The 24946-nt window shown below is 38.4% G+C and overlaps 1 protein-coding gene and 1 non-coding gene across 2 annotated transcripts in view; one reads left to right on the plus strand and one right to left on the minus strand.

Annotated features, from left to right (window-relative positions):
* The first annotated feature begins 1413 nt into the window (after positions 1-1413).
* The window catches only part of Diaph3 (diaphanous related formin 3), a 446709-nt gene continuing 423176 nt past the window's right edge, over positions 1414-24946 (plus strand). The window contains exon 1 of the mRNA XM_042685827.1: positions 1414-1640. Coding sequence (XP_042541761.1) covers positions 1470-1640 — 171 coding nt within the window. The 5' untranslated portion in view covers positions 1414-1469. The remainder of the gene's footprint in view (positions 1641-24946) is intronic.
* LOC122112939 lies at positions 6013-6119 on the minus strand. Its single transcript, XR_006148316.1, has one exon. It is a non-coding gene; the product is annotated as a U6 spliceosomal RNA (small nuclear RNA).

Here is a 24946-nt window from a genome sequence, read left to right on the forward strand (position 1 = left end):
ATTCATAAACCACATTCAACTGTGAGATGTTTAAGGTATGGTTTAGTCAGGCTGATTTTTTGGGGACCCTTCTACTATGTCAGAGCAAATACTCAGTACTGAAATACTTTGCAGGCATTAACTCAGTAAAATTAATTAATTAATTAAATTTTATTAAGTAGTTGTACAAAGGGGCTTCGATTCCATAAAGTCAGACTTTGAGTACAATGCATTTTGAACCATGTCATTACCTCCAGCATTCTCCCCCATCTTTCCCATCCCATCCCTAACCTGAAGTTATATACCTCAAGTTTTGCATAATGTACACTGAATGACTGGAATTGCTCACCCTTCTTCCTTCTATATGTCCTGCCTCCTCCCAATCTTCCCTGCCAGCAACATGTTTTAGCTTCTGGGTAAGTAACTAAGTCTTAAGCACTCTGTAAACAACAGTAACATCCTTTCTAAACATTCTGTCCACTGGGTGTTATTTTCTCTCCTGCTGCTGCTGTAAGCATGGATATACTTTTCCTAGTGGCAATCCAATCCTAGCTTAACTAGAAACCAGCAAGAGCTTTAGTGAAACGTTTTACGTTGCAGCACAGCTGGCACACTGGATTTTTCCTCTACATTAAACACTTTTTTTTCCTGGTTCCGTACTTGGGATTGAACTCAGGGCCTGGAAGCTGTCTCTGAGATGGTTTGCTCAAGGCTAGTCTCTACCATTTGAGCTCCATCTCTACTTCTGATTTTTTGATGCTTAATTGGAAATAATCTCACCAATTTTCCAACCCAGGCTTGCTTCAAACCTCAAATCTCAGCCTCCTGAGTAGCTAAGATTACAGGCACGAACCACGGGCTCCCAGATCCATATTCAAGTTTGCATTCAATTTTTTTTTTTTTTTTGCCAGTTCTGGGGCTTGAACTCAGAGCCTGGGCACTGTCTCTGAGCTTTTGGGCAAAGCTAGCACTCATCACTTGAGCCATAGCATCACTTCCGGCTTTTTCTCTTTACGTGGTACTGAGGAATTGAACCCAGGGCCTCATGCATGCTAGGCACGCATTCTACCAAGCCACTGCCCTTGAGTTTTAAGAAAAATGTTTCTCTGAAGTCCAAACGCATCCAGGCAGTTGACTTTCATTTTAGTTCTCCCAACCTGACTTCCCTCTACGACTTTAAGACGAGAAGCTAGGACAGCTAGAAGGGTGGAATAGTAGACAATAGGCAGGCAGGACAGCCAATTGTATTCGAATTCTTCCGGAAGGGGCGGTGCCCTGTCGGGGAATTGACCCAGTGAAGCGCGTGATTGGCCAATCCGGGGCTGAGCTCAGTGGCGGGAGATTTTGGATGTGTTGGCCCGGCACTCTGCCACAGCGGTTGTGTACTAGGCAGGTCTGACCACCTGGGCCGCGGTGCGGGAAAGCGAACCCTCCGGGACCCTCGGGCGTCTGGATCGCGTGAGCTGAGCCTTCTCTCCGCGCCACGAAGGATGGAGCGACGCCGGCCGCGGATGCAGCCCCCTGCCTCCGGCGCGCCCGCGGCGGCCCCGCACCCCTCCTCCGCCTCGCTGCGCGGCTGCCGGGACGGCCGGACTCCGCGCAGAAAGGGCCCCCAGCACCCTGCGGGCCCCGAGGAGCCCGGGGAGAAGCGCCCCAAATTCGTAAGTGTCGTCCGAACCGGGGGCCGGGCTGGTCCAGGTCTCGGGTGGGACCCGGGATCTGGGAGGAGGGGATGTGGATGTGTCCTTCCACCCAGCATTTGCCCTCATTTTGTGCTGTTCATCCTGAGTCTCCGGTCCCCACCGGGCCACCGGGCCAGGGTCGGGTTCTGTCTTCTGACAAAGGCAACTGAGTTTTGTGCCGACCCCTGCGCGCGCACGTTTGCTTATTTGCTCACTTATGACTGGCTTTCTCCCAAACGAGCCACGCCCCCAGTCCAGCTTTTTGCTGATTGTTTTTTGCGACCTCCTTTTCTGCCCCTTCTGGCTCTGAACCAGGATACTCTAGCTCTCAGTCTCCTGAGTATTTGGGGTTATAGGCTGTAAGCAAGGCTTTCTGCTGCATATTTTAACCCAGTAAGGAAGTTTTAAGATGGATACATTTTTTTCCTTCCTTCCTTCCAGTTGTAACAGCTCATTTGGAAACTTGGCAGGCTGATAGTCACTGCTAAAGAATGTTTTGTTTAGTTTGGAAAGAAGTGCAAGTATTTCAAACTTGAAACTTCGTTACTCAGGTTCAGTTTGCTTATTTCCATTAACACTCAACGGTATGTCTTGACTATATTACATCTTAGTTTTTTTTTAATGATATCAGCTAGTTAAAGAAGAGAGTGATGGTAGTTTCATTTTGAGTGTAAGTAAATTATATATGAGTTGCAGTTTTGATATGAATTCTACAAAGTTGAAATTTTAGTACTGACCCTTCCATTATATTTAGTATGGAAAACCAGTTTTTATTTTTTATTTTTTAAGCCCATAGTATAGCGTTCGCTGCTGTTGTGGACAAGTGAACTTGAATAATGGAAGTTATGACTCACAAATTAAGGAAATAATTGCTTGTGAACCAATTGCTAAGTATGACATTTACTTTAAAATAATATTTAATAAAATGAGTGAGGTATGAAATATATCAAATATTGAAAATGAAGGATAGTATGGATTAATTATGCTAAATTAAGCATCAAAATGGAGACATTCTGTAGAATTGTTGTCTATAATTGATCATTGTTATTTTGAGTGGTTTGAAGAATGAACATGAAAAAGTTAATTTAGCAATGAAAAATACTGTTCAATATGAGAAGAATTCAGTGGTTTGAGGATGTTTCTTCCTTTTATAACCTACTTTTGGGATATCAATCTCACTTTTTAAATTAATTAATTAATTTTTAACTGTAATGGTTCAGAGTAGATGTGTGATTTTCTGTTACTACTGACAAGGAGACTCAAAGAAGAAAACACTTAAATGTTGGTCATAGCATGTCATTTCTTTCCTTCTTTCTTTTTTCTTTTTCATTCCTTCCTTCCTTCCTTCTTCTTTCTTTCTTTTCTTTCTCTTTCTGTACAGATCACTTTAGTAACATGTACATTTTAATAATGATTCTTACATATTCCATGAACACAGAATTTCTCCATTTTTTAAATACCTTCTTTAATTTCTTTCTTCAGTTTTCCTTGTTGGTCATTCACAGTCTTTTTTTATTGTAAAAGTGATGTACAAAGGGTTTACAGTTACATAAATAAGGTAATGAGTACATTTCTTTTCAAGCAGTTTTCTCCCATTTTCCCTCCCTCCCTACCCCCCTCTTCCCCAAGTTGTAAAATTCATTTCCAATGTAGTGTTTAGTGAGTGTTGCTATTGCATTGGTTCACCCTTTGTCCCCTTCCCTTCCTCAAGTCAGATAAACTTATATACAAGACAAAGAGTTCTGAAATCAGAAACAGTGACCACAGGGAATAAACCAGAAGAGGAAAAAAAAAAAGACAAACACACACACACACACACAAACACCAAACCTGCAAACAATACACTAAAAAAAAGGAAAAAAACACACACACACACACACACACACGCCCATGCACACGCACACACACTCACTCATACACACACAAAACCTCTTGTTTCTGTATCATGGAGATCATTTATTAGCATCATTTTATATGGTTATATGTATATAGCTATTGAGCCATTGTGATCCTCTGCTAGGACTATCCTAGACATATACTAATTATTACAAATGAGGGAAACCATGGAGCCTATATTTCTTTGGGTCTGGCTTACTTCACTTAATATGCTTTTTTCCAAGTCTTTCCATTTCCTTACGAATGGGGCCATGTCATTCATGATAGAAGCATAGAATTCCATTGTGTATATATGCACCACTTTTTCGTGACCATTCATCTACTGAAAAGCATCTGGGTTGGTTCCATATCTTAGCTATGGGGAATAATGCTGCGCTAAACATAGTTGTGCTGGTAGATTTAGTGTGGCCTTGTTTGTGATCATTTGGGCAAATGCCCAGGAATGGGATTGCTGGATCATAGCGGAGATCTATGTTTAGTCTTTTGAGGAACCTCCATACTGCTTTCCAGAGTGGTTGATCATATCCCCACCAGTATCTATTATTATTTGTTTTCTTGATAATGGCCATTCTAACTGGGGTGAGGTGGAATCTCAATGTAGTTTTGATTTGCATTTCTTTTATGGCCAGAGATGTTGGGCATTTCTACGTCTCCATTGACTATTCTTATTTCCTCTCCAGAGAAGTCTCTTTTTAATTCTTTAGCCCACTTATTAATGGATTGGTTGTTCCTTTGAGGATTTCTTTGTGGGGAGTTTAATTTTTTGCACTCTAAGTATATTTTAGGTATATAGCCTTATGTCTGTTGGAAATCTTCTCTTATTCTGTGGACTTTCTATTTGTCTTGCTAGCTATGTCCTTTGCCATGCAGAGGCTTGGCAGTTTAATGCAATCCAGCCTTTCTTTGATTTGTTGTGTTTCTGGATCTTTACTTATGAAACTTCGACCTGTGCCAAGGCCCTAGTGTTTCCCCTATCCCTTCCTGTGATATTTTCAGGGGATCTGATCTTACATTGAGGTCTTTGATCCATTTGGAATTGATTCTGGTGCAGAGTGATTTGTAAGGATCTAGCTTCAGTTTTCTGCATGTGTATAGCCAATTCTGCCAGTGCCATTTGTTGAAGAGACTTTTCTTTCACCCCAATTTTTGGCTCCCTTATCAAAGATTAAGTGGCCATAGGTCATTTCTGGGTCTTCTATTCTATTCCATTGGCCCTCAGGCCTGTTCATACGACAGTACCAATATGTTTTAATAACTGTGGCTTTATAATAGAGTTTGAAGTTTTTTGAAGTTTGGTATTGATCCCTCCAGCACTGTTTTTCCTGCTGAGAATTGTTTTTGCTATTTAGGGTCTTCTGTTATTCCATATGAAATTCTGGATTGCTTCTTCTATTTCATTAAAGAATGATGTTGGAATATTGATGGATATTGCATTGAATTTGTAGATAGCTTTTGAGCATGACATTTCTTAAAAGGAATGTAACGATGAAATGATGCCTCTAAGACAATAATGTAAGCTCTATAAGGAATACGCACATCTAAAGTGCTGTTCTTGTAGGGGGGGTTTGTTTTGAATCATGACTATAGTTAATTTAGAAGTAGTTTAGACTTATAGTGATCTCTGAAATTAATGTAGATTACGTCTATAATGTTGCTTACTTTGTAATTTTCTTTAGGTCTGTCTTCCAATTCATCCATTCTGTCATCAGCCATGTCTTACTAATATGTTGTATATGTATATGTATATGTATAAGTTTTGGGTACTTGAGTTTATTAATTTTACTTTGTTATTTTCCAGTTGCATTATTTAAGATCTGCTGGATATTTTGACAGTATTTTGTTTCTTGTTAATTTACCTGCTTAGACTTTTCCTATTTAACTGCTTTTGAGAGTTCTGGTGTATTCAGACTTTGTACTGTTCTCATTAGCTTGACTGCATGGTGGCTTGCCCTCTGCTTGCTTGTTGATCTTTGTAAGCATTCTATGTGGGCAGGGGAGGGAAGAAGGAGCTGGTAATTCTGCTGTTTGACTCTGGGCAGGGTACTGTGTTTGCTGGGCAGTTCTCTACTATTTGAGTCACAGCTGCAGTCCTCCTTTTTCTTTTGTTTTGGTTATTTTTCAGGTAGGGTCAGGTCTTTGTCAGGGGCCAGATTCAGACTATGATCCTCCTATCTACAGCTTCCGTTGTAGCTGGAATCAAGGCATCTGTCCCCATGTCTCACCTACTTGCCGCAGTGCAGGGTCTCCAGAACTTTTTTTTTTTTTAAATTTTATTTTATTGTAAAGATGCTGTACAGAGGGGTTACAGTTACATGAGTAAGATCATGAGTACATTTCTTGTGGAACATTGTTACCTCCTCCTTTGTTTTTCTCTTACTACCCCCCTCCCAAGTTGCAAAGTTCATTTCCAACACAGTGTCTTGTGAGTAACTTGTTGCAATGGTCATCCTGTGTAAAAAACATGGAACACTTCACAAATTTGCTCCGCATCCTTGCACAGGGGCCATGCTAATCTTCTCTGTATCATTCCAATTTTAGTATATGTGCTGCTAAAGCAAGTACTGCAGAACTGTTTATATTTCTTGGGCTCCAAACTTTGATCCTCTCAATCTCTGTCTCTTGAGTAGGTGGAATTACAGGGTTGAGCCACTGCCCTGGGCCTTTGAGATGAGATTCTTGGGACAGACTGGAATTTTAGGCTTGGTTTTACCCATCTGTTTCTGGCCTAAGGCCAGAAACCATTTCAATCTACAGGCTGCTTTCTTTTTTTTTTTTTTTTTTTTCGGTCATGGGGCTTGAACTCTGGGCCTGGGAGCTGTCACTCTGCTCTTCAGCTCAAGGCGAGTGCTCTACCACTTGAGCTACAGTGCTACTTCCGGTTTTCTAGTGGTTTATTGGAGATAGGAGTCTCACGGTCTTTGCTGCCCAGGCTGGCTTTGAACCGTGATTCTCAGATCTCAGCCTCCTGAGTAGCTAGGATTACAGGCGTGAGCCACCGGTGCCCGGTTACAGGCTGCTTTCTAAACGGCTTTTCCCCATGTACCTCTTTCTCACTGCTCCTGGTGTTCTACCCCAGAAAGTCTCTTTTGAGGGAAAGATGGCAATCTTTGAGACAATCACAGATCCTAGCAGTGCCTGAAGTAGTGATAGTTTTGTAGTTCATCTGCTATCAGATGTCTAGTCAGTTCTTGGCCCTTTCTGAATCCAGATGAAGTGATATGCATGACTTCTTCTGTTCACTCAGTGTGATCTTAGAATTGCTTTTTTTTTAGATCTTAGAATGGCAGTGTGACAAGGATGGGAATAATTAGTTCAGTATTCTGTATTCATTATTCTGCATACATCTCCAAAGCTGCCAGCTGGTACTAGGACTGTGTTAAACTGGTCACTTTACTCCTGTATCAGCTTAAGAAAACAAGAACTCTCTTCCCCACTGAAATCCTGCTTTTATATTGAGTCCTGATAAAACAGACAAATCTGTGTTTTCTATTGAAGGACAGTTTTGGACTTCAAGTCACTGGTGGATATGTAACAATGATTGTGGCACAGGACCTCTCGCAGAAATATAACATGTTGACATTGACCCAGTGTAATCACATGGTAATTTGTCTGCACTATCAACTGATTTTGGACTGTTTGTGAAGTAACCAGATTGGTTTCAGTAGAAAATTTATTAAGCATTGAGTATTAAGGTACTTGGGATTGCTAGTAAGGGAAGACAGTACTGTTGGAGGAGGCTGTGAGGACCATGCAGGTGTTGGGGTGAACCCTTTGTGAAGGTAGATAGAATTCAGTAGACTCAATAAACTTGATACCAGTTCTAGGTTTTAGCTCTGAGTCCTTTTTTTTAAAACTTCAGGCCTAGGGTCTCATGTGGCTGTTTTTTTTTTTTTTTTTCCTGACAGCTGGTGCTGTACTACTTGAGTCACACCTCCACTTCTGGCTTTTTGCTGGTTAATTGGGGAAGAGAGTCTTACAGATTTATCTTCCCTGTGCTGGCTTCAAATGGTGGTTTTCATGTGGAACAGTTAGATTGATAGATTGGAGCCATCAGCTGGGGTTTAAATCTATATTTCTCCATTTCTCATCCAAGACAATAAGTAATGATTTTATTTTTATTATTACTGGGTGTGTGCTTGTGTGTGTGTGTGTGTGTGTGTGTGTGTGTGTGTGTGTGTGTGTGTGTTTGTGTTGGTAGGGGGCTTGAATGTGGGGCCTAGGCACTGTGTGTGTGTGTGTGTGTGTGTGTGTGTGTGTGTGTGTGTTTGTGTTGCTAGGGGGCTTGAATGTGGGGCCTAGGCACTGTCCCTTGGAGTTTTCACTCAAGACTAGTGCTCTATGACTTCAGCAACAACTCTACTTTTAGCTTTTTTTGCTTGTTAATTGGAGAGAAGAGTTTCACGGACTTCCCTGCCCAGACTGTTGTGGCATTATGGACCTCAGATGTCAGCCTCCTGAGTAGCTAGGATTAAAGTAATATTTTTAGTGAATGTAGAATTGGGGATTTTCCTGGTTCTGAGATAAGAAGAGGCACAAAATTGTAGAACTTTATTTTTTTTTTTGTAGTGGGAGCTGAAACAGAGTTGAAACCAGAGCAGTTTGGATGAGCTTTGTGCATCTTTGCCTAACTGCTTTGGGTATTTGGAGGTAGAGTCTTTCTGGAGCCCGAGATGGGTAACATCTCTGCCCCAACACTTTGATTTTGGCCTAGTGAAACTGATTTGGAACTTTTTGCCTCTAGAACTATGATAATGAAGTTCTGATGTTTAAGCCACCAATGTGTAATAGTATGTTACATTTGCTCTAGGAAATAAGCATGACCACATTGAAAAGTCTTAGGAGAGTCATCAGATCCATTTAAATCTCTCCATTGGATACCTTGAATATTTTGGGAGGTTGGTAATTTGAAAGGATACAAACTAGTCAGATTACAACCTAGAAATAAACAGTGACTGCAATAACAATCCATATTTATTGTTTTGTCTGATACATCATTTCTGTAGTTACTAGAAAGCTGAGAAAAGATAGAGCTCAGTATTGTATTGTCCCCTTCCCCTCTCAAAGTTATTTCTTTACTAAATCCTCAGCTTAATTGGTACCTTATATTGTGCCAGAGTTAAACTGTCAAGAACTGAGGTAGTGTTCTCAGAGGAAGGTTTCAGGTACCTCAGGCACCTGAATTTTATTCATATCAAAATTCAACCTAATAGTCACTTTTTAAAGAAATTACTCTAAGTTCCCCAGACATTCTTTCTTTTCTATCTTTCCCAATAAGATGTAGGAGGGGGAGGGGGCTTCCTTCCTTCCTTCCTTCCTTCCTTCCTTCCTTCCTTCCTTCCTTCCTTCCTTCCTTCCTTCCTTCCTTCCTTCCTTTCTTTCTTGCTTTCTTGCTTTCTTGCTTTCTTGCTTTTTCTTTCTTTCTTTTCCTTTTATTTATAGATAGAAAAACCAAGGCCCAGAGATTGGTTAATTTGGGCAAAATAATACAGCCAAAATGAATTTAGCCTAAGCTCTTAAATCAACCTAGATTTTTTTTTGTTTAGTTTTAGTATATGATTGATCAAAAGAATAAATGTCTGTGGATTATAAGGGGGGCACATTTTGCTGCTGAAATTAGATGGTATATGGTTTTTAATACTTCTGGACTGCTATGTATCTTTTCTCTCAGGGTAAGGAGGGATGGGGGCTGGGGAATGATTGTCTCAGATTTAGAGCAAGGCTTAATTGCTTTTTTTTCAAAGACTCATGCCTTTAATTATGAAGCAAGCAAACTGACATACATTTATTACACTGTGAAACCTAGCATCTCATCTACTCTATCTTTTAGCAATTGCTCCTGAACAGATGTTACCTGAAACACCTTTGTGCAGTTGGTGGAATGCTAAAAATTTGTCATGCTTTTATTATTGTTGTCTTGAATTAACTCTACTTTATGGCATAACTTTATTGCTGTGTCCCTAGAATCTTTATATATTTATTGCCTTATAAATTGGATTTAAAATTGGCTTTTTACAGGGAATGTAAATTAGCATGTATGTATTGTTTATGCTTGCAGAATAATATTAGAAAAAACTGCTACGTATTACACTAATGTAATTGTCTTTAACTCAGCACATAGTATTCTCTAAACCAGGAATCAAATGACTATAAGAGAATATGCTTACCTTCACAGTCTTGCTTGTTTATCCCAGAAACTAATTTGACTTTTAGATCCATAAAATATAGATTAAGCATAACCTTTTACTTCATGGGATATTAAGGATCAAAGCCTGGGCTTACTTTGAACAGGATCTACAAAGTAACTCTTCCTTCAATAGCAGCAGGATAGCATTGAAAGACTTTACCACTGGGAGTAATTTTTCTCAAATAGCAAATAAAATGGTCATTATTAACTTAGAGGAGAAACTTAAGAGTTGGAATAAATTTATGTTGCTGATACATTCAAGTTAATGGGCTACTTGGTAGAGACTATTTGGAAATGCTAGTTATAGATGTTTTTTTTCTGAGATCCATGTCAGTTTTTGTTACAGTTGTTTGTAGAAGAGGCAAATGTATGTATGTTACAATGAATGTATGTTATAAATACTGAGCAATCATGTCTGCTAATCTTAGGGCTTGAATCCTAGATGTGTCACTTACTATCAGTATAAACTTGGGCTGATATTTAATCATTTTTATTTGTCTCTCTTCATGTGTCAAATAGGGTTATTGTGCAGTGAAGAGTTAATATGTCACAGACATTGAATGGTCCCTGGCTCATTGTTGCTTCTGTCAGACTGTTTGCCATTAATAGGATTAAGTTGACATTGCCATCATCTTTAGCAATAGTGGTAGTAAAATGTTCGCTGATAGTTCAGTGTGTTGGGAATATGGGTAACTTTTTTGAGCCAGGCTTCTCATGGTACAGAGGAGGCAGAACTGTTCGCATCTCTTGTCTAGGAATGCTGGGTGACATTTTGATGGGTACAGGCAGATTTGATGGCCAAGTGGTTAGAACAAGTTTCTGAGGATATGTTTTTCTTTCATAAAATTAGGATCATGTAACTATGAAATTTATATATATATATATTATATATTATAAAAGCCTACAAAGAAAACAACTGCAATTTGGGCTGGGAATGTGGCTTAGTGTTGGAGTGCTTGTCTAGTATGCAGGAAGCACTGGGTTTGACTCCTTACTACCACATAAACAGAAAAAGCTGGAAGTGGTCCTGTGGCCCAAGTAGAAGAGTGCTAGCCTTGAGCTGAAGAGCTCCGGAACAGCACCCAGGCCCAGAGTTCAAGTCCAATGACTGGGAAAAAAAAAAGAAAAAGAAACAACTGCAAATTTAGAAAAGAAACGTGAAATTTCAGTGTGGACTTGAATGATAATAAAAATTATGTCACTAATATATGAATCGATGTAAAACTAAGTATAACTCTTTATGTTTATGGCTGTTTTACAACTATAAAGCTAAAACATTTGCATATCAAATCCAAAACAAAACCATAAAACCAATAAAGTTCAAATTAGCACCACTATTAATTTAATGTGATTGATGATGATGTTTTGCTGAAATTATGTCACCATTATTAGATTTAATAGTAGAAAAATATGTGTATGTTTATTTTCCTTTTGTCAGCTTAATTGCCAAAAGGAAATGGAGTCTAGAGGCTGAAGAAGTTAAGTGTAGGCTGATTCCAAAACAACTCTGAAAAAAAAAATTAAATTTAGATGTACAACTGTGAAGTTTGTGGTAGGGTTTTGCAGATCACAGTTCTAGAAACTGTAGCACACATTAGAAAGTTAGAAGTGTACTTGAATCAGGAAGAGGGTTTCCCCCTTAGTTCTTTGTCTGGTGATGAGATGAAATGATCTGTCTGTTCTTATCAATAGTGAAGGACTTACTTCCAAGGTTACTTTGACTCTAATGATTTTCCTGGGTGAACAAGAAAATATATACATTTCATATATTTATCCTCTGGAGGTATAGGACAATAAGCTTAAAAAAATGACACGTCATAAATTTGATGAAAAGCCCATTTTTTCTCCTGTAACCTCTCTGCTTTAATTCCTTGAAATCAAGTTTTGCAGGACATTTTTAAAATTAGGATTTTGATTTTTAAAAGATTCCAATTTAGGGCTGGGAAGGTGGCTCAGTGGTAGAGCGCTTGCCTTGCATGCTCGAGGCCCTGGGTTCGATTCTCAGCACCACATAAGCAAAAAGAAAAAAGCCGAAAGTGGCGCTGTGGCTCAAGTGGTAGAGTGCTAGCCATGAGCTGAAGAGCTGAGGGACAGCACCCAGGCCCAGAGTTCAGGCCCCACGACCGGACCCAAAAAAAAAAAAGTTTCCAATTTATGTCCAGATGCCAAGTATGTCCAGCAATGGAATTAACCAGTTGTTTTTAATATCACCTTCTTTGAGTATCATGGTACATTTGAAACCCTGGAAAGGAGAAGGACTAGAATTTAATGTATAAAATCAGGGCTTTATGTGTGCTGAGAGGCTCGTATATACCCACTTAGTTGTGGTCCAAGTCTGACATTGATGAGTTAAAGAATAGCTAAATATGCCGAGCTCACTAGGCTCAAGCCTGTAATCCTAGCTCCTAAGGAGGCTGAGATCTGAAGTTCGAGGTTCAAAGCCAGCCTGGGCAGGAAAGGCTACTAGAGTGTTATCTCCAGTAAACCATTCAGAAAACTGGAAGTGGTGCTGTGGCTCATGTGGTAGCCTTGAACTGAAGAGCTGAGGGACAGCACCAAGGCCCAGAGTTCAAAGCCCCATGACTGACAAAAAAAACAAAAAAACAAAAAAACAAAGAAAGGAATAGCTAAATACTGGTTCCAAGTGACACTGCTTTCTCCAAGGAATTATAGTGTAAATTTTTTTGAAACCCTTATTATTAAGTTAATAGATTATGAGATTCATAATCCTGTGGTTACTGGGCTAATGCTACTGTGAACTATTTCCCCAGGATATGTGGAGTTTAGCGCTTAATTATTGCATTTTTTTTAGTTAGGCTGTTTATTAGGTGTCTTAAAAAGGAAACTTTGTAGCACTCATTTTTGTAAATAAATGATTTATACATTGGTGACATTAATTATGGATTAATTATGGACTTTAGAGTTCACCTGTTTTTGTTTATTGAAACCTTGGATAGAATTCAATACATAATGACAATTACAACTCATTTTTAATAAAAAATTTGTCAGTCTGAGAAATGAACATGAAAAACGGAATATATATAATCCACACTCAGAAATTCAACCTTGACAGTTTTATTTATTTATAAAAGGTGATGGCCTTCAATTAAAATGATGTTCCACCTTCATTCAGCCTCTATTCTGAGGGATTTTTCTCTTTGATGTCATCTTCAACCTGATTTTAATTACTTCTTACATTTGTTGGTAAGCTTTTGGAAGTCACTTTTCTGTGATGCTTGGTGTAGAGTTATGCTTACAGTAGAAATCTGAATGCTTGGTTAATTGAAAGCATATGCCAAATTACTCACAGTTCATTAATTCATTCATGATTAATTTAAGTGTAGATGTTATTGATATACACAAATCCCCTCCCTCCCTCCCTTCCTTCCTTCCTTCCTTCCTTCCTTCTTCCTTCCTTCCTTCCTTCCTTCCTTCCTTCCTTCCTTCCTTCCTTCCTTCCTTCCTTCCTTCCTTCCTCCTTTCCTCCCTCCCTTCCTCCCTCCCTCCCTCTCTCTCTCTTTCTCTTTCTTTCTTCTTTTCTTGCTCTCTTTTTTTTCTCTCTCTCTCTTTCTTTCTTTCTTTCTTTCTTGTTTCTTTCCTTTCTTTCCCTTCCTTCCTTCCTTCCTTCCTTTCTTTCTCTTTCTTTCTTCTTTCTTTCTTTCTTTCTTCTTTCTTTCTTTCTTTCTTTCTTTCTTTCTTTCTTTCTTTCTTTCTCTCTCTCTCTCTCTCTCTCTCTCTCTCTCTCTCTCTCTCTTTCTTTCTTTCTTTCTTTCTTTCTTTCTTTCTTTCTTTCTTTCTTTCTTTCCTTTCTTTCTGTGGTGGTGTGAAAGGGCATGTGAAGATTATTGAGAACATTAGGTAATTGGAAACCTGGGAGGCAAAGTGGTTTTTGACCCTGGCCCTAAAAACTTTGATAACAAGGGATTCATTCTGGATGTATAGCCTTGGTGGAATTACTCAACCCCTATGCCTTAGTTTCCTGTCTATAAAACAAACAATCAGTTTCCAAATTTATAGATTGTTGGGAGGATTATTTCATACATATTGTAGTAAGTTAGGCATGGTGTCTAGTCGGTGAATAACTTTTACTGGTTTTACTCCTTTAATTCTTTCCCAGTCTTCAAAAATAACTGGTCTCATCTCTGTAGTGTCAGCTTCTCCAGAGTTGGTCATTTTTTTTGGCAGAAAAGGGTTTATTGTGGGGAGAGCAAACTGCCAGCCCACATGAGACAGGGAGAGGAGAAAGAGACAAAGAGACAAAGAGGGGTTGGTCAGCTTGAACTGGATGTGACAATCTCCTCTCTGTTATTTTGGCCTTTCTTCCTCCTGTTATCCCCTTCTCTCTTTCCTCATTATTTCCTTTCTGCTGGGCAAGGGATTGTGTCCAGGAATTTTCTACCTGTCATTGGAGGTTTCTACCCTTCATCAAGAGGTTTGGTCTCTGGATATCTTCTCTTCCTTTCTGTTTTTTCAACCTCCAGCTTCTTGACCCTACCTGTTTTCCTTCCTTCCTTCCTTCCTTCCTTCCTTCCTTCCTTCCTTCCTTCCTTCCTTCCTTCCTTCCTTCCTTCCTTCCTTTCTTTCTTTCTTTCTTTCTTTCTTTCTTTCTTTCTTTCTTTCTTTCTTTCTTTCTTTCTTTCTTTCTTTCTTTCTTTCGTCGTGGTTTCTGAATTCTGGGCCATCAGCGCAAGGCTAGTGCTCTACCACTTGAGTCACAGTGCCACTTCTGGCTTTTCTGCTTATGAGGTACTGAGGAATTGAACCCAGGGCTTCATGCATGAAGGCAAGAACTCTACCACTTAGCCACCTTCCCAGCCTCCTACCTCTTTTTCTATATAAGGTTTCTATTGCCAACATTTGCTACATACTAAAGCCACGCTCCACAAAAGTAACCTTGGAGTTCCTTCCCTTGGATCTAGGATGCCTTCAAACTCTTCAGTTCCTCAAACTCAAGTAATAAATATGTTTATTCATAAATAAATTAGCTGCCTTTGGCATTCTCATCTGCTTCAGTAGCCTCATACTTCCTCACTTGAAGCAACCTGACAGGCTTTTCTGTGACTAAATTAGGCTAATAGATAAACACTGGTGGAAACCCTCCAGATATGTGAATTGCTGCGTGCTTTTAGGGAGTAAAGGTTGGCACAAGAGCTGCATTGACTCGGTTCTTGCAGTGGCCAGGCACTGCTTTAGTCACTTACTCCTCACCACTGCTTTGAAGCAGGCACTCTCCAATCTTGTTTTGCACCTGATGGAGCTGAGAGAGGTTGTGAACTTACCCGAAGTGCAACAGAAGGGCCTGATGGATGTGAACGCAGTTGCTGTACGGTTCTGACTTGGAGCCAGCTCACCCGTCACCTTTCCACTTCTCTTAGCATTTATGCTAACCTTATCATGCTACCTCATCTGTGTAAATAGCTTTTCTTTTTTGATAAAGTAATGTCAGCACTTCTTAAAAAAATCCCTAAGGATGTAGAAGTATAAAGTGTAATAAAGTAAACCTTCCTTCTAACCCAGACAGCCAGCCCCCTTTCTCCCAGAGAGACTGTGATGACACTATTTGCTTCTGCATTCTTGTAGTGATATTCTGTGTGTATGTACGAAGCACCCACAACCCTCCTCCCAGGAACGTACCGCAGCGTTCGCTTAAAGTATCTTAGACATGGGTATCCAGTTTCAGTGCTCATCTGCATATCTTCTTCAGTCAAAATAGAGTCCATGCTGCTTGAACTTGCTGTAGTGCTATTTCACTTTATGTTCACAGTTCCTCTTATTTTTTTTTTTTGGGGGGGGGGGGGATCCTGGGGCCTGGGACTTGAATTCTGGGCCTGGGAGCTGTCCCTGAGCTTTTGTATTCCATGTTAGCACTCTACCACTTGAGCCACAGCTTCATTTCCACCTTTTTTTTTTTTTGTGGGTAATTATAGATAAGAGTCTCACAGACTTTCTTGCCTGCGTTGGCTTTGAGCCAGGATCCATGAATTTCAGCCTCCCGAGTAGCATTACAGGTGTGAGCTCTGGTACCCTGCTTCTTTCTTCATTTTTTTTCCCCCTGAAGTGTCAACAAATAAATGCCTGTTTTTGTTTTTGTTTTCTGCATTGATTCCTTTACCATTGTTCTGGACTGAACCCTATTCCACATGGAGTATTTCATTCTATACAAGGAGATAATTTCTGTATTAAAAGAAAAAGCAAAAAACCCAACAACTACTCCCTTCAACTTAAGTTTGATTCTGCCTACTGTCCCAACCTGCAGGATGTCAACGAGGGCGGTGAACCTAAGCCAGAAGGAATGAAGGGACAAGAGACACGAAGAATGACAGCAAAACAGGGATGCTGATCAAGCTGCAACTTTTATTTTTCACACAGGGATATTTACATGCTTGGAATAAGGAAGCTTTTTCATTGGCTACACGTAGCAGCTGCAGGGTGTTTGCTTAGGGCAGGGTGAAAAGGTCGGATTCTGTAAACTCAGCCTCAAGATGTCCCAGTTAGATAGTCAAGCCTGTCATGTTGAGAGACTCCCTTTTGGTTCCCGACAGCCTACCATGTTCTTTTCCCTTCCCTTTTAGCTACTTTCTATGACTTTTTTTTTCCATTTATTCTACGTATATTTGAGTTCTTTTTCACTCAGTGTAGCATCGTGCTTGGTGTTTGACTTGAAGAGGCTCACCTATAATCTAGTACAGGATTGGAACATGACAACCAAGAACATGTGTCATAGCTGTGGGGGTGTCCATGTTGTATAGTGTTTCATTAACTGGGATTGTGGAGGTGAGTCAGGCTTATATCTTGGATTTGGATTTTGTTCACTGTGTGACCATGGAAGGTTACTTTTCCCCCCTTCGCCGTGGAAATAAGAACTTACAGATTGGATAGTATGATTTGATGTGTCATAATGGGAGCTAAACACTTAAGTACTGAGTACCTCAGCTTGCTACTGCTCTTGTGATAGTATTAGTAAAGAGTAGGATTTACTTGTCAAGAGAGATTGAGCTGCCTCCCAGTGGTTGCTAGCCTTGTCACTGCCTCCTGTCATTCCTCTGAAATGGCTTTGGCAGATAAACAACTGCCAAGCCTGGTGGGTGATAGTCAAGCTTCCTTTTACTTGATTTTTTTAAGTTCCTTCATACAAAGCTTTTACTCCATAGACCTTGGGCATTTTAGCTCTTTGTTCATTAGGGTTTACAAACATGTTTTTTTTTGATTTTCTCTTTTTACTTTATACTTCTAACATCCATTTCTTTAACTCTTACTACTTTCTAAGTCAGTGATGTTCAGTAGAACCTTCTGAGACAATGGGGATGTTATACTTCTTTGTGTTCATCTTGATAGTCACTAGCTCCATGAAGCTGAAATTTAGATGTTACCAAAGCAGCTAGTTAGAAGCTGATGATTCTTCAAACTCTATCCCTACTTTATGTTATTTGCCTTGAATAGCCCACAGGTGACATTAACTTAGAATATCTTAATTTGATCCCATTACTTTCTTTCTCCAATAGCTTTTTTTTTTGTTCTTTGTGTGAAAGGCATCAAATTGCCCTTGAAAAATTTCTTGATCTTTAACTTTTATGTCTATTATTACTTACTAACCTTGATTGTGCTTCCTGAGTATTTATTATAGCACTCACCTCTTCTCTGTTCTTACTATCCCTGACCTCATTCATCTTCTGTCTCTACTGGATTCGTGCAGTAGCTTCCTAATTGGTTTCCTGTGCTGGGTTCTTCCACCTATGCTATATCATCCACCACATTGCTACTACAAGAATTTTAGGGGAGACATAAGTGTGCATGTAGAACTGGCTTAACACATCCCTTTCATTTCTTCCTCCACCATCCATACTTTAAAGATCATGAAGTTCAATCCTTTTAATGATCTTAATTTGCTCATATTTCTAACCTGAATCTCTCAACTTCTATCTGAAATCTGTTCATTCGGACAAATTTCTAGCTGTTTCCCAGGATTTAAAAAAAACACACACACACAAACAAGACCTTTTTGGAAAGTATTTCTTTTATGTTCATCTAGTCTGTCCAGTGTCCTTTTTGCAGTGCTTAATGTGAATGTGTTCCAGGGTTTGTTGTAGCATTCATCTCTCTGTACCTCACAGAATCAAGTTTCTATTAGCCCTATTAGAATGCCAATGCATGGCAGGAAGGAACATTTCCTTATTTGAGCCTCTCGTTTCAAACAGGTACCAAGTGTACTGTTGGACAGGTTTATTAATTTTTTTGTTTAAATCTTGACAATTTAAGAACCAGGCTCTTCAATTTTCTAAAAATGATTGTTTTTCCCCAATTATTTTGCCTTTTCTGTGCAAGTAGAGGACACATGCTGAGACTTTAGGCAGTAATACATATATTTCTCTTTTAGTTGAGAAACATGGATTTACATTCATGTTTCTTATAGATTGCTTTCCAGTGACATAAAGGGTTATTCTTGCATTCTAATGTGAACATCTTGTTATAGCAAAGATGATGCACTTTCATAGCCTCAGAACTACCATTCATCAACAAAACAGGCACTTGAGAATTCATTTTATATTTTTGCAAGATACACAATCTTTAGTAATTTTCACTAAGTTGTTAGGTGCCTTCCTTTGCCTGCTGGCATAAGCTGCTGATTTCCCCACACTCTGGCTGACTTGACTTGTGCTTTCAAGATACAGTAATTAACATCAACTTCTGTGCTTTTAACAACCATATACTTTAATGTTAAAAAAGAGGTCAAGAATGAGGACCAGACCTGCCATGGTGACTTGACAGCTTGGATGTTCAGATACTATATATTCTGCTTGGTTAATAGTACTAAAAAAATATGAAATGCATTATATGCATAATATTGGACAAACATATAAAAGCTGAAGTTATATTCTTTTTCTCCCATTTTTCAGATGTTGACTTGGTAAATATCTATCTTCTTTTTCACTACTTTTAACTGATAAAAGAATAATAAATGTACTTATTATTTTAAGGAATATAGGTAGTAGAGTAAGTAAAAATAAAATAAAAATAATAGCTTATTTTTTCAAAGTTCAAACATAGTATTTAAACATTTTTGTGTTTTAAATTAGCTATTGCCTTATCTGACAAGATTTTCAGCTTAAAACAAAAACTGTAAATGAGGTATTTTATAAAAGCAACTATTCATTCACCAGATTCCCTGTTACACAAGTGAGAGAGCAAATATGTGTACTTTTTAGAGTTCACTAATTTACCAAAATTACTCCCTCCTCAGGTCTTTATATTCATTCATCTAAAATAAGGTGTGTTCTTACAGATTCTGCTCATCTTCAGTTTTCCATTTTCTTTTTTGCAGGTCCTGAGGTTTGAACTCAGGGCTTAGATGCTGTCTCTGAGCTTTTTGCTCATGGCTAATGCACTGTATCACTTGAGCCACAGTTCCACTTTCAGATTTTTGGTGATTTATTGGGAGGTAGGAGTCTTATTAACTTTCCTGCTGGGCTGCCTTGTTAGAAATAAAGATACCAACTTCTGTAGAGGGGTGTGCCATTGGGAAAAAAAGTCTGGCACACAATCACACAGAACAGGCAGGCAGGCTGGTCCCTTTTTATCCGTAATCCAGCAAGCTCACATTGGCTGAGCTCAGTTTCACACCCTGGAAAAGGATGTGGTTTAATTAACAGTATGCAACTAAAATTCAAGGAGCTTCTAATAGGATGTCTTTAAAAGTGCCAGAATAAGGATGTATGTAACTAAAGTGTAATTAACAAGAAAAAGCCAAGCCACCTGCCCAAAGCAGGAACCTTTGAGAAAAACTATTCTCTCAAGATTACAGAAAGGAAGCAAACAACTTTGATAGAAAAGATGCTTTTTTTCACACTTAGAACTGCAATCCTCAGATCTCAGCCTCCTTAATAGCTAGGTTTACAGGCATGAGCAACCAGCACCTGGCTCATCTTTAGTTTTTATTTTCTTTGTCCATAATTACCTCAGAAATAACTTCATTTCCACTGTGACTTTTTTCTGAGGTTTGATCACAGTTGCTGAAAATGAAACTAAAGTTCCATTTTCAACCTGTCACTTGCCAGCTTTAACAGGTCAATTTTCAGATCTTTAAAATAGGGGTAATATCTCATTTGTAGGGTTGTTTGGTATAGTAGTAATTATGTAATTCCTCATGACATGGCAGTAGTAATGATATTAGATAGCTGTTTCATAGGTACTTAGGAACTGAAGTGAAAATGGAGTAATTCAACCTTTCTTACTGTATACTGAAGTGTGGTCTTCATTTCTTGGTGATAGTGAATGTTAGTCCACCATTACTAAAAATTTACATGGAATCTATACTCATGTCCTTAAAATGGTCTCACTTGCCAGCTGTCTTCAGCTGACTTAAATTTTGTGCTGCCAAACCACACTGGCTTTTCTCCTCATGGCTGCTGTTCTCTGTATCTAAGACTCCTCTTTCCATATGTGCATTACCAGCTCTGCAACTCACCTGCTTCTCTTTGTTTGAGTGAGATCTACACTTAACCCAATTTCTCCATATTTACATTTGCAACCTGCAAACTTTGTGCATAGACTATACTGCTTTTTACTTTAAAGATTATTCATCACTCTCCACCATCTTCTGTAATTTTACTTGTGTTTATTATCTGTTTCTCCAACAGAAAATAAATTCCTGTAGGACAAAATAAAATTTTTTTATTTACTGATGTATACTATGTCAAGAATGTAGTAATGTTTAGTAAATATTTGAATGAATGTTCTAGGAAGGATAATGGATTGCATATTTAAAATTTTAACCTGAATCAGGCTACAAAATTAACTTCTGTCTTGGGTCATGGCTGTAATATTTGCATGTTAATTGAAATGTATTTAAGCATATATCCTTAAAGGTAAGGACTCTGCTTTTTCACTGTCACCATTGAATACCTATTGTTGGGCTTATTCTGCCATAATGCATTTGGTTGTGCTTCCTTACTGTAGCTCTTTGGTTATAAGCATCTAAGAAAGAGATGGGTGCTCTTTATATTTAATGTAATGCCTTGTACAGGTTGGCAGCCTAATTATATCATAGAGTAGAAAAAAATAGGTTTATGAGACATGTCTTGCTTGAAAAATCCTGTTTTATTTCTTATATTTTGGCATTATGTTCTCAATTACATTAAGGGATTATCAGGTGGTAAAGAATGTTATGCATGTTTACCTTAACTTTCTCAAGATGGCATAATATGGTTTACATTTATATGAAAGAAAAGTGATAGATTTCTTTTATCTCCACCATTAGTAAGTGTCATAAAATAGAAAAATAAAGCTAAGTCAATACATTATTGTTGCCACAAAAATTGAATTTGTGTCAAAAGGATTTGTGCTTCTGATGTAGTGATTCGTATATTTTTCTTGGAATTAAGTCTCTAGCAGGTGACAACATCAATAATTCACAGAACGGGAGTGTTTGGAGATTTGTTAATTTATATATGTGAATTAGAAGACAAATGAATTATGTGCATAATATAGTTTGACACGCTTGAAAATATGTACTCAAAAAAGCCTATTAAAAATATCTATGCTCACAGTATTTATTTGATTTTTAGATATCCATTTCTTATTAATACATATATTTATTTGAAAAGGAACAATCTATATTTTCTATTCACTGTGAAAAGTATTATCCATATTAAGCCTTTCTCTCCATAAGAGCTGTGTATATAGCTAAGAAAATACACAAAATCTGAAGGAAAACTCCATGTCTCACAACTTAGATAAATAGAATTGTTTTTATATATCTAATAGTTTTAAAAAATATGCAAAGTGAGACTGACACACTATGATTTATTTCCTTTCTCTTAACTTTGGGAGACTTTAGGTCAATTTCAATCTTACCTATTTAAGGTAATCTTTTAGTGATACCTGTTTGTTTTAGCAGTTATTTCACAAAGTATTGACTCTTAGAGAATTATGAGTTTAAAGAGTATGAAGGGGATTTGTTTTATTAAATTGTTCACTAAAAAGGTTCTAACCCAATTTCCTATCTTTGTGGTGAAGTTGAAAGGTAAAGTCTTCAGTTTGTATGAGACAATTAGGGGTACTACATTAGCCTTAGTAATAGTAGCAAGTCTGAATATGCATCTTGGATGTAGTATTGGAGGCTGAGCACTTTCTCTTTGGATAAACTTCAAGGTGACTCTGGGAGCTCTGGAACCAATATAATTCTACTGAATGCTTGCTTCTTATCCTTCTCCAGATATGAGTGATTTCAAATTCTCTAAACTTGGTGCCAAACCTACCTGTATGATAATTTGAAGATTTACATAACTCTTCACTGGATCCATTGTGAAGCATTTTTTCATCTCACAATGTAGATTAAAAAACAACAACACCTCTCCCCCCCAAAAAAAAAACAAACAAAAACTAGAGTTGTTGAAGGAAACAATTTCAAAATGGGTTTTAAAAATGTGTTACTAGAATTAGCATTGCATTTTCCCTTTCACTTTCAATGAGTTCATTGAAGAAAAACACAAAAACATTGGGGTTGTGTTAGAAAAAGTGAAAAGACTTGTTTGATTTGCAACTACTGTGATGCATAAACCTAGGGCAGAGTTCCAAGCAAAACTCATTGATTGAACTCTTTTGAAAGATTCACTGACAGTTTAACAAAATGAAATCAGGTAGGTGAATCATGTCTTGTCTGAGGAGGGTGGCAGCTAGGAGAGGAGGGTGGACTAATGGAGAGAGGAATGGTAGGCCAATACCATCATAATACTACTCAGTGTGCATGCATACCTTGGAAGGGAACTGGAAAACTTGAAGTGGATAGGGATGGGATAGATGGGAGGGGAGGGAGAATGATGGAAGGAGTGACACTGATTAAAACACACTGTACACAAAAAATGGACACGTTAAATTGAAAGCTTTGTACAATCATTTGAAGATAATTAAAAAGGCAATACAGCTTATTAAAAATGAAAAAAAAAACCAAGTACGGTAAATATGAATGGGAAGTGGAATACTAATGTACTACTGGTAAAGGTATAAAATAGCATAACCACCATTAAAAAACCAACAACATGACAAAACAAAAAATCTTGTCAGTTGGTTTTCCTAGAGTGGCAGTCTTTCCTTAGTGGAAGCTTTTATCATCTTGAAAACTTTGTTGTGTTTTCATAAAAATACATCTTTTCTTTCTTCTCTAACACTTGGATGATGGGCTTCTGAAAGCTAATCTTCCCTGATGAGTCTCTTTTCCCCTTCACAGGATGTGGGGAATGGACCCACAGGTCCCCCTGAGTGTGATAGTAGGAAGTCTGGTGAAGGGAATGAGTAATTGTCTTTCCAATTGGCAGGATTACAGTCCAGAATGAGTGATTAAAAGAGGCTGAAGAGCAGTTCTTATCATCTCTCTCACTTTTCTCCACATAGATTAAAAAAAAAAAATCCACCATCTAACCACATGAAGAGCCAGACAACTTAAAAGTTTTTCTTTATGTTATCAAAGCGCCAGTTCTGCTCTTGTCCTAAGGGATAGGAAAGCTTCAGTGTTATTTTTGGACCTTTCTGAGATGTTAAATGCAGAGCCCTTGAAGAATGGCATTTTCACATATTTTGTAGTTGCCTGGGAGATAACCCTTAGGGAGACTGTATAGGTGTGTTTATTGTGATAGTTAGAAGTAATAATGTTTTTGTATTTTCATATTCTTTATAATTGATGCTGACATTAAGAACAGCTATCTATGGACCAAAAATATAACTAGGTTAAAGTAGTACATATTCATAGAGAAAAGGAATAATAGGGATTTTAAAACAAAAATGTCAGTAACACTTTAGTGCATCACCTTAAATCACAGATTATGATTAATTGAGATGGAGTCTTCCTTTTCTCCCAGTAGGTACAGCTTTTCTATGTCAGTGACTTGTCATGTCCTTGTTTTTCTTTCAAGTAGATAGTGTCAGGTCATAGTTTGATAGGAATAATTTTCAATATTTAGATGCTGAGTGAGTACTATTAAATTTAGAGTTATGAGGTAAGATATATCTTAGAGATTGACTGATAATTTATTTTTCTATTTTTTTCAGTCATGGGGCTTGAACTCTGGGCCTGAGTGTTGTTCCTGAGCTCTTCAGCTCAAGGCAAGTGCTCTACCACTTGAGGCACAGTGCCACTTCCGGTTTTTTGGTGGTTAATTGGAGATCAGAGTCTCACCGGCTTTCCTGCCAGGGCTGGCCTTGAACTGTGATCCTCAGATCTCAGCCTTTTGAGTAGCTAGGATTATAGACATGAGCCATCGGTGCCTGGCTAGACTATTTGAATAAATGATGCAGTGATTGATACTGGTAGAGGAACGGGCTGAGCGAAAGAATGCTCCACAGGGTAGAATGTGGTCCTGGGGGTGCTTTGGCAGGATTATCAGGGTGTCCTTTAGTTTTCTGGGTTTCTCAGTCTTGCCTTAGGTCTACTGAATCAGAATTTGGGGAGACTAAGGCCCTGAATCTGTTTTTGCAAAGGAAGTCTTACTGTAATTCGTGTGCATAATGAAAAGCTGAAAATTAGCTGGTCTAGAGGGTCTAGACAATGAAAATTATCTTAGTCCAGTGTGTTCAGAGGCTTTCCTCTTACAGATTTCACTTTCGATGGTAATCTCCACAGCATTCCAGTGAAATGATGTAACCTTCATGAAATTTAATCATGTCAACACCAAGTTGTTTTAAAGTATTATCATATTTGTCTAGCGACAACAAATTGATTGAGGCCTGATGGCTTGATACTTGATGGCCATCACTGAACTGATCTTTTGTTCCCCTGGTCTGCTAGTTCACATGCATTAACCAATTATTTGCAATAACTAGTATATGTCTGAGGCAGGCAGAAACGGTCAGATAAGTTGATGTTAGGCGAAATGAACCCCAAGATAAGGACTCAAATGGTTTTTCTTTCTTGCTATTGTTTCTAACATATTTATAAGATGATTTCTTTGCTTTGTATGTCCCTCCTCCACGATATAACCCCGTTTTCACCGTATTTGATGTTGGTGTAATTTGTGGAGGGGAAGGGAAAAAACAAATCGTTTAAATAGGGATACAGGTGGACCTATTGCAACAATGAGATGCACAAGACGTTATGCTGAAAAACAAACTTTACAACTTTGTGGGGCGGGGAGATGGGAGGTCAAGCATGGTAAGGGGAAACAAAGGAGGAGACAAAAATGCTTAATAAGAAATGTACTCATTTCCTTGCTCATGT

The sequence above is a fragment of the Dipodomys spectabilis genome, unplaced genomic scaffold, assembly GCF_019054845.1.
Source record: "Dipodomys spectabilis isolate Male_0828 unplaced genomic scaffold, ASM1905484v1 ptg000095l, whole genome shotgun sequence".
Taxonomy (NCBI): Eukaryota; Metazoa; Chordata; class Mammalia; order Rodentia; family Heteromyidae; genus Dipodomys; species Dipodomys spectabilis.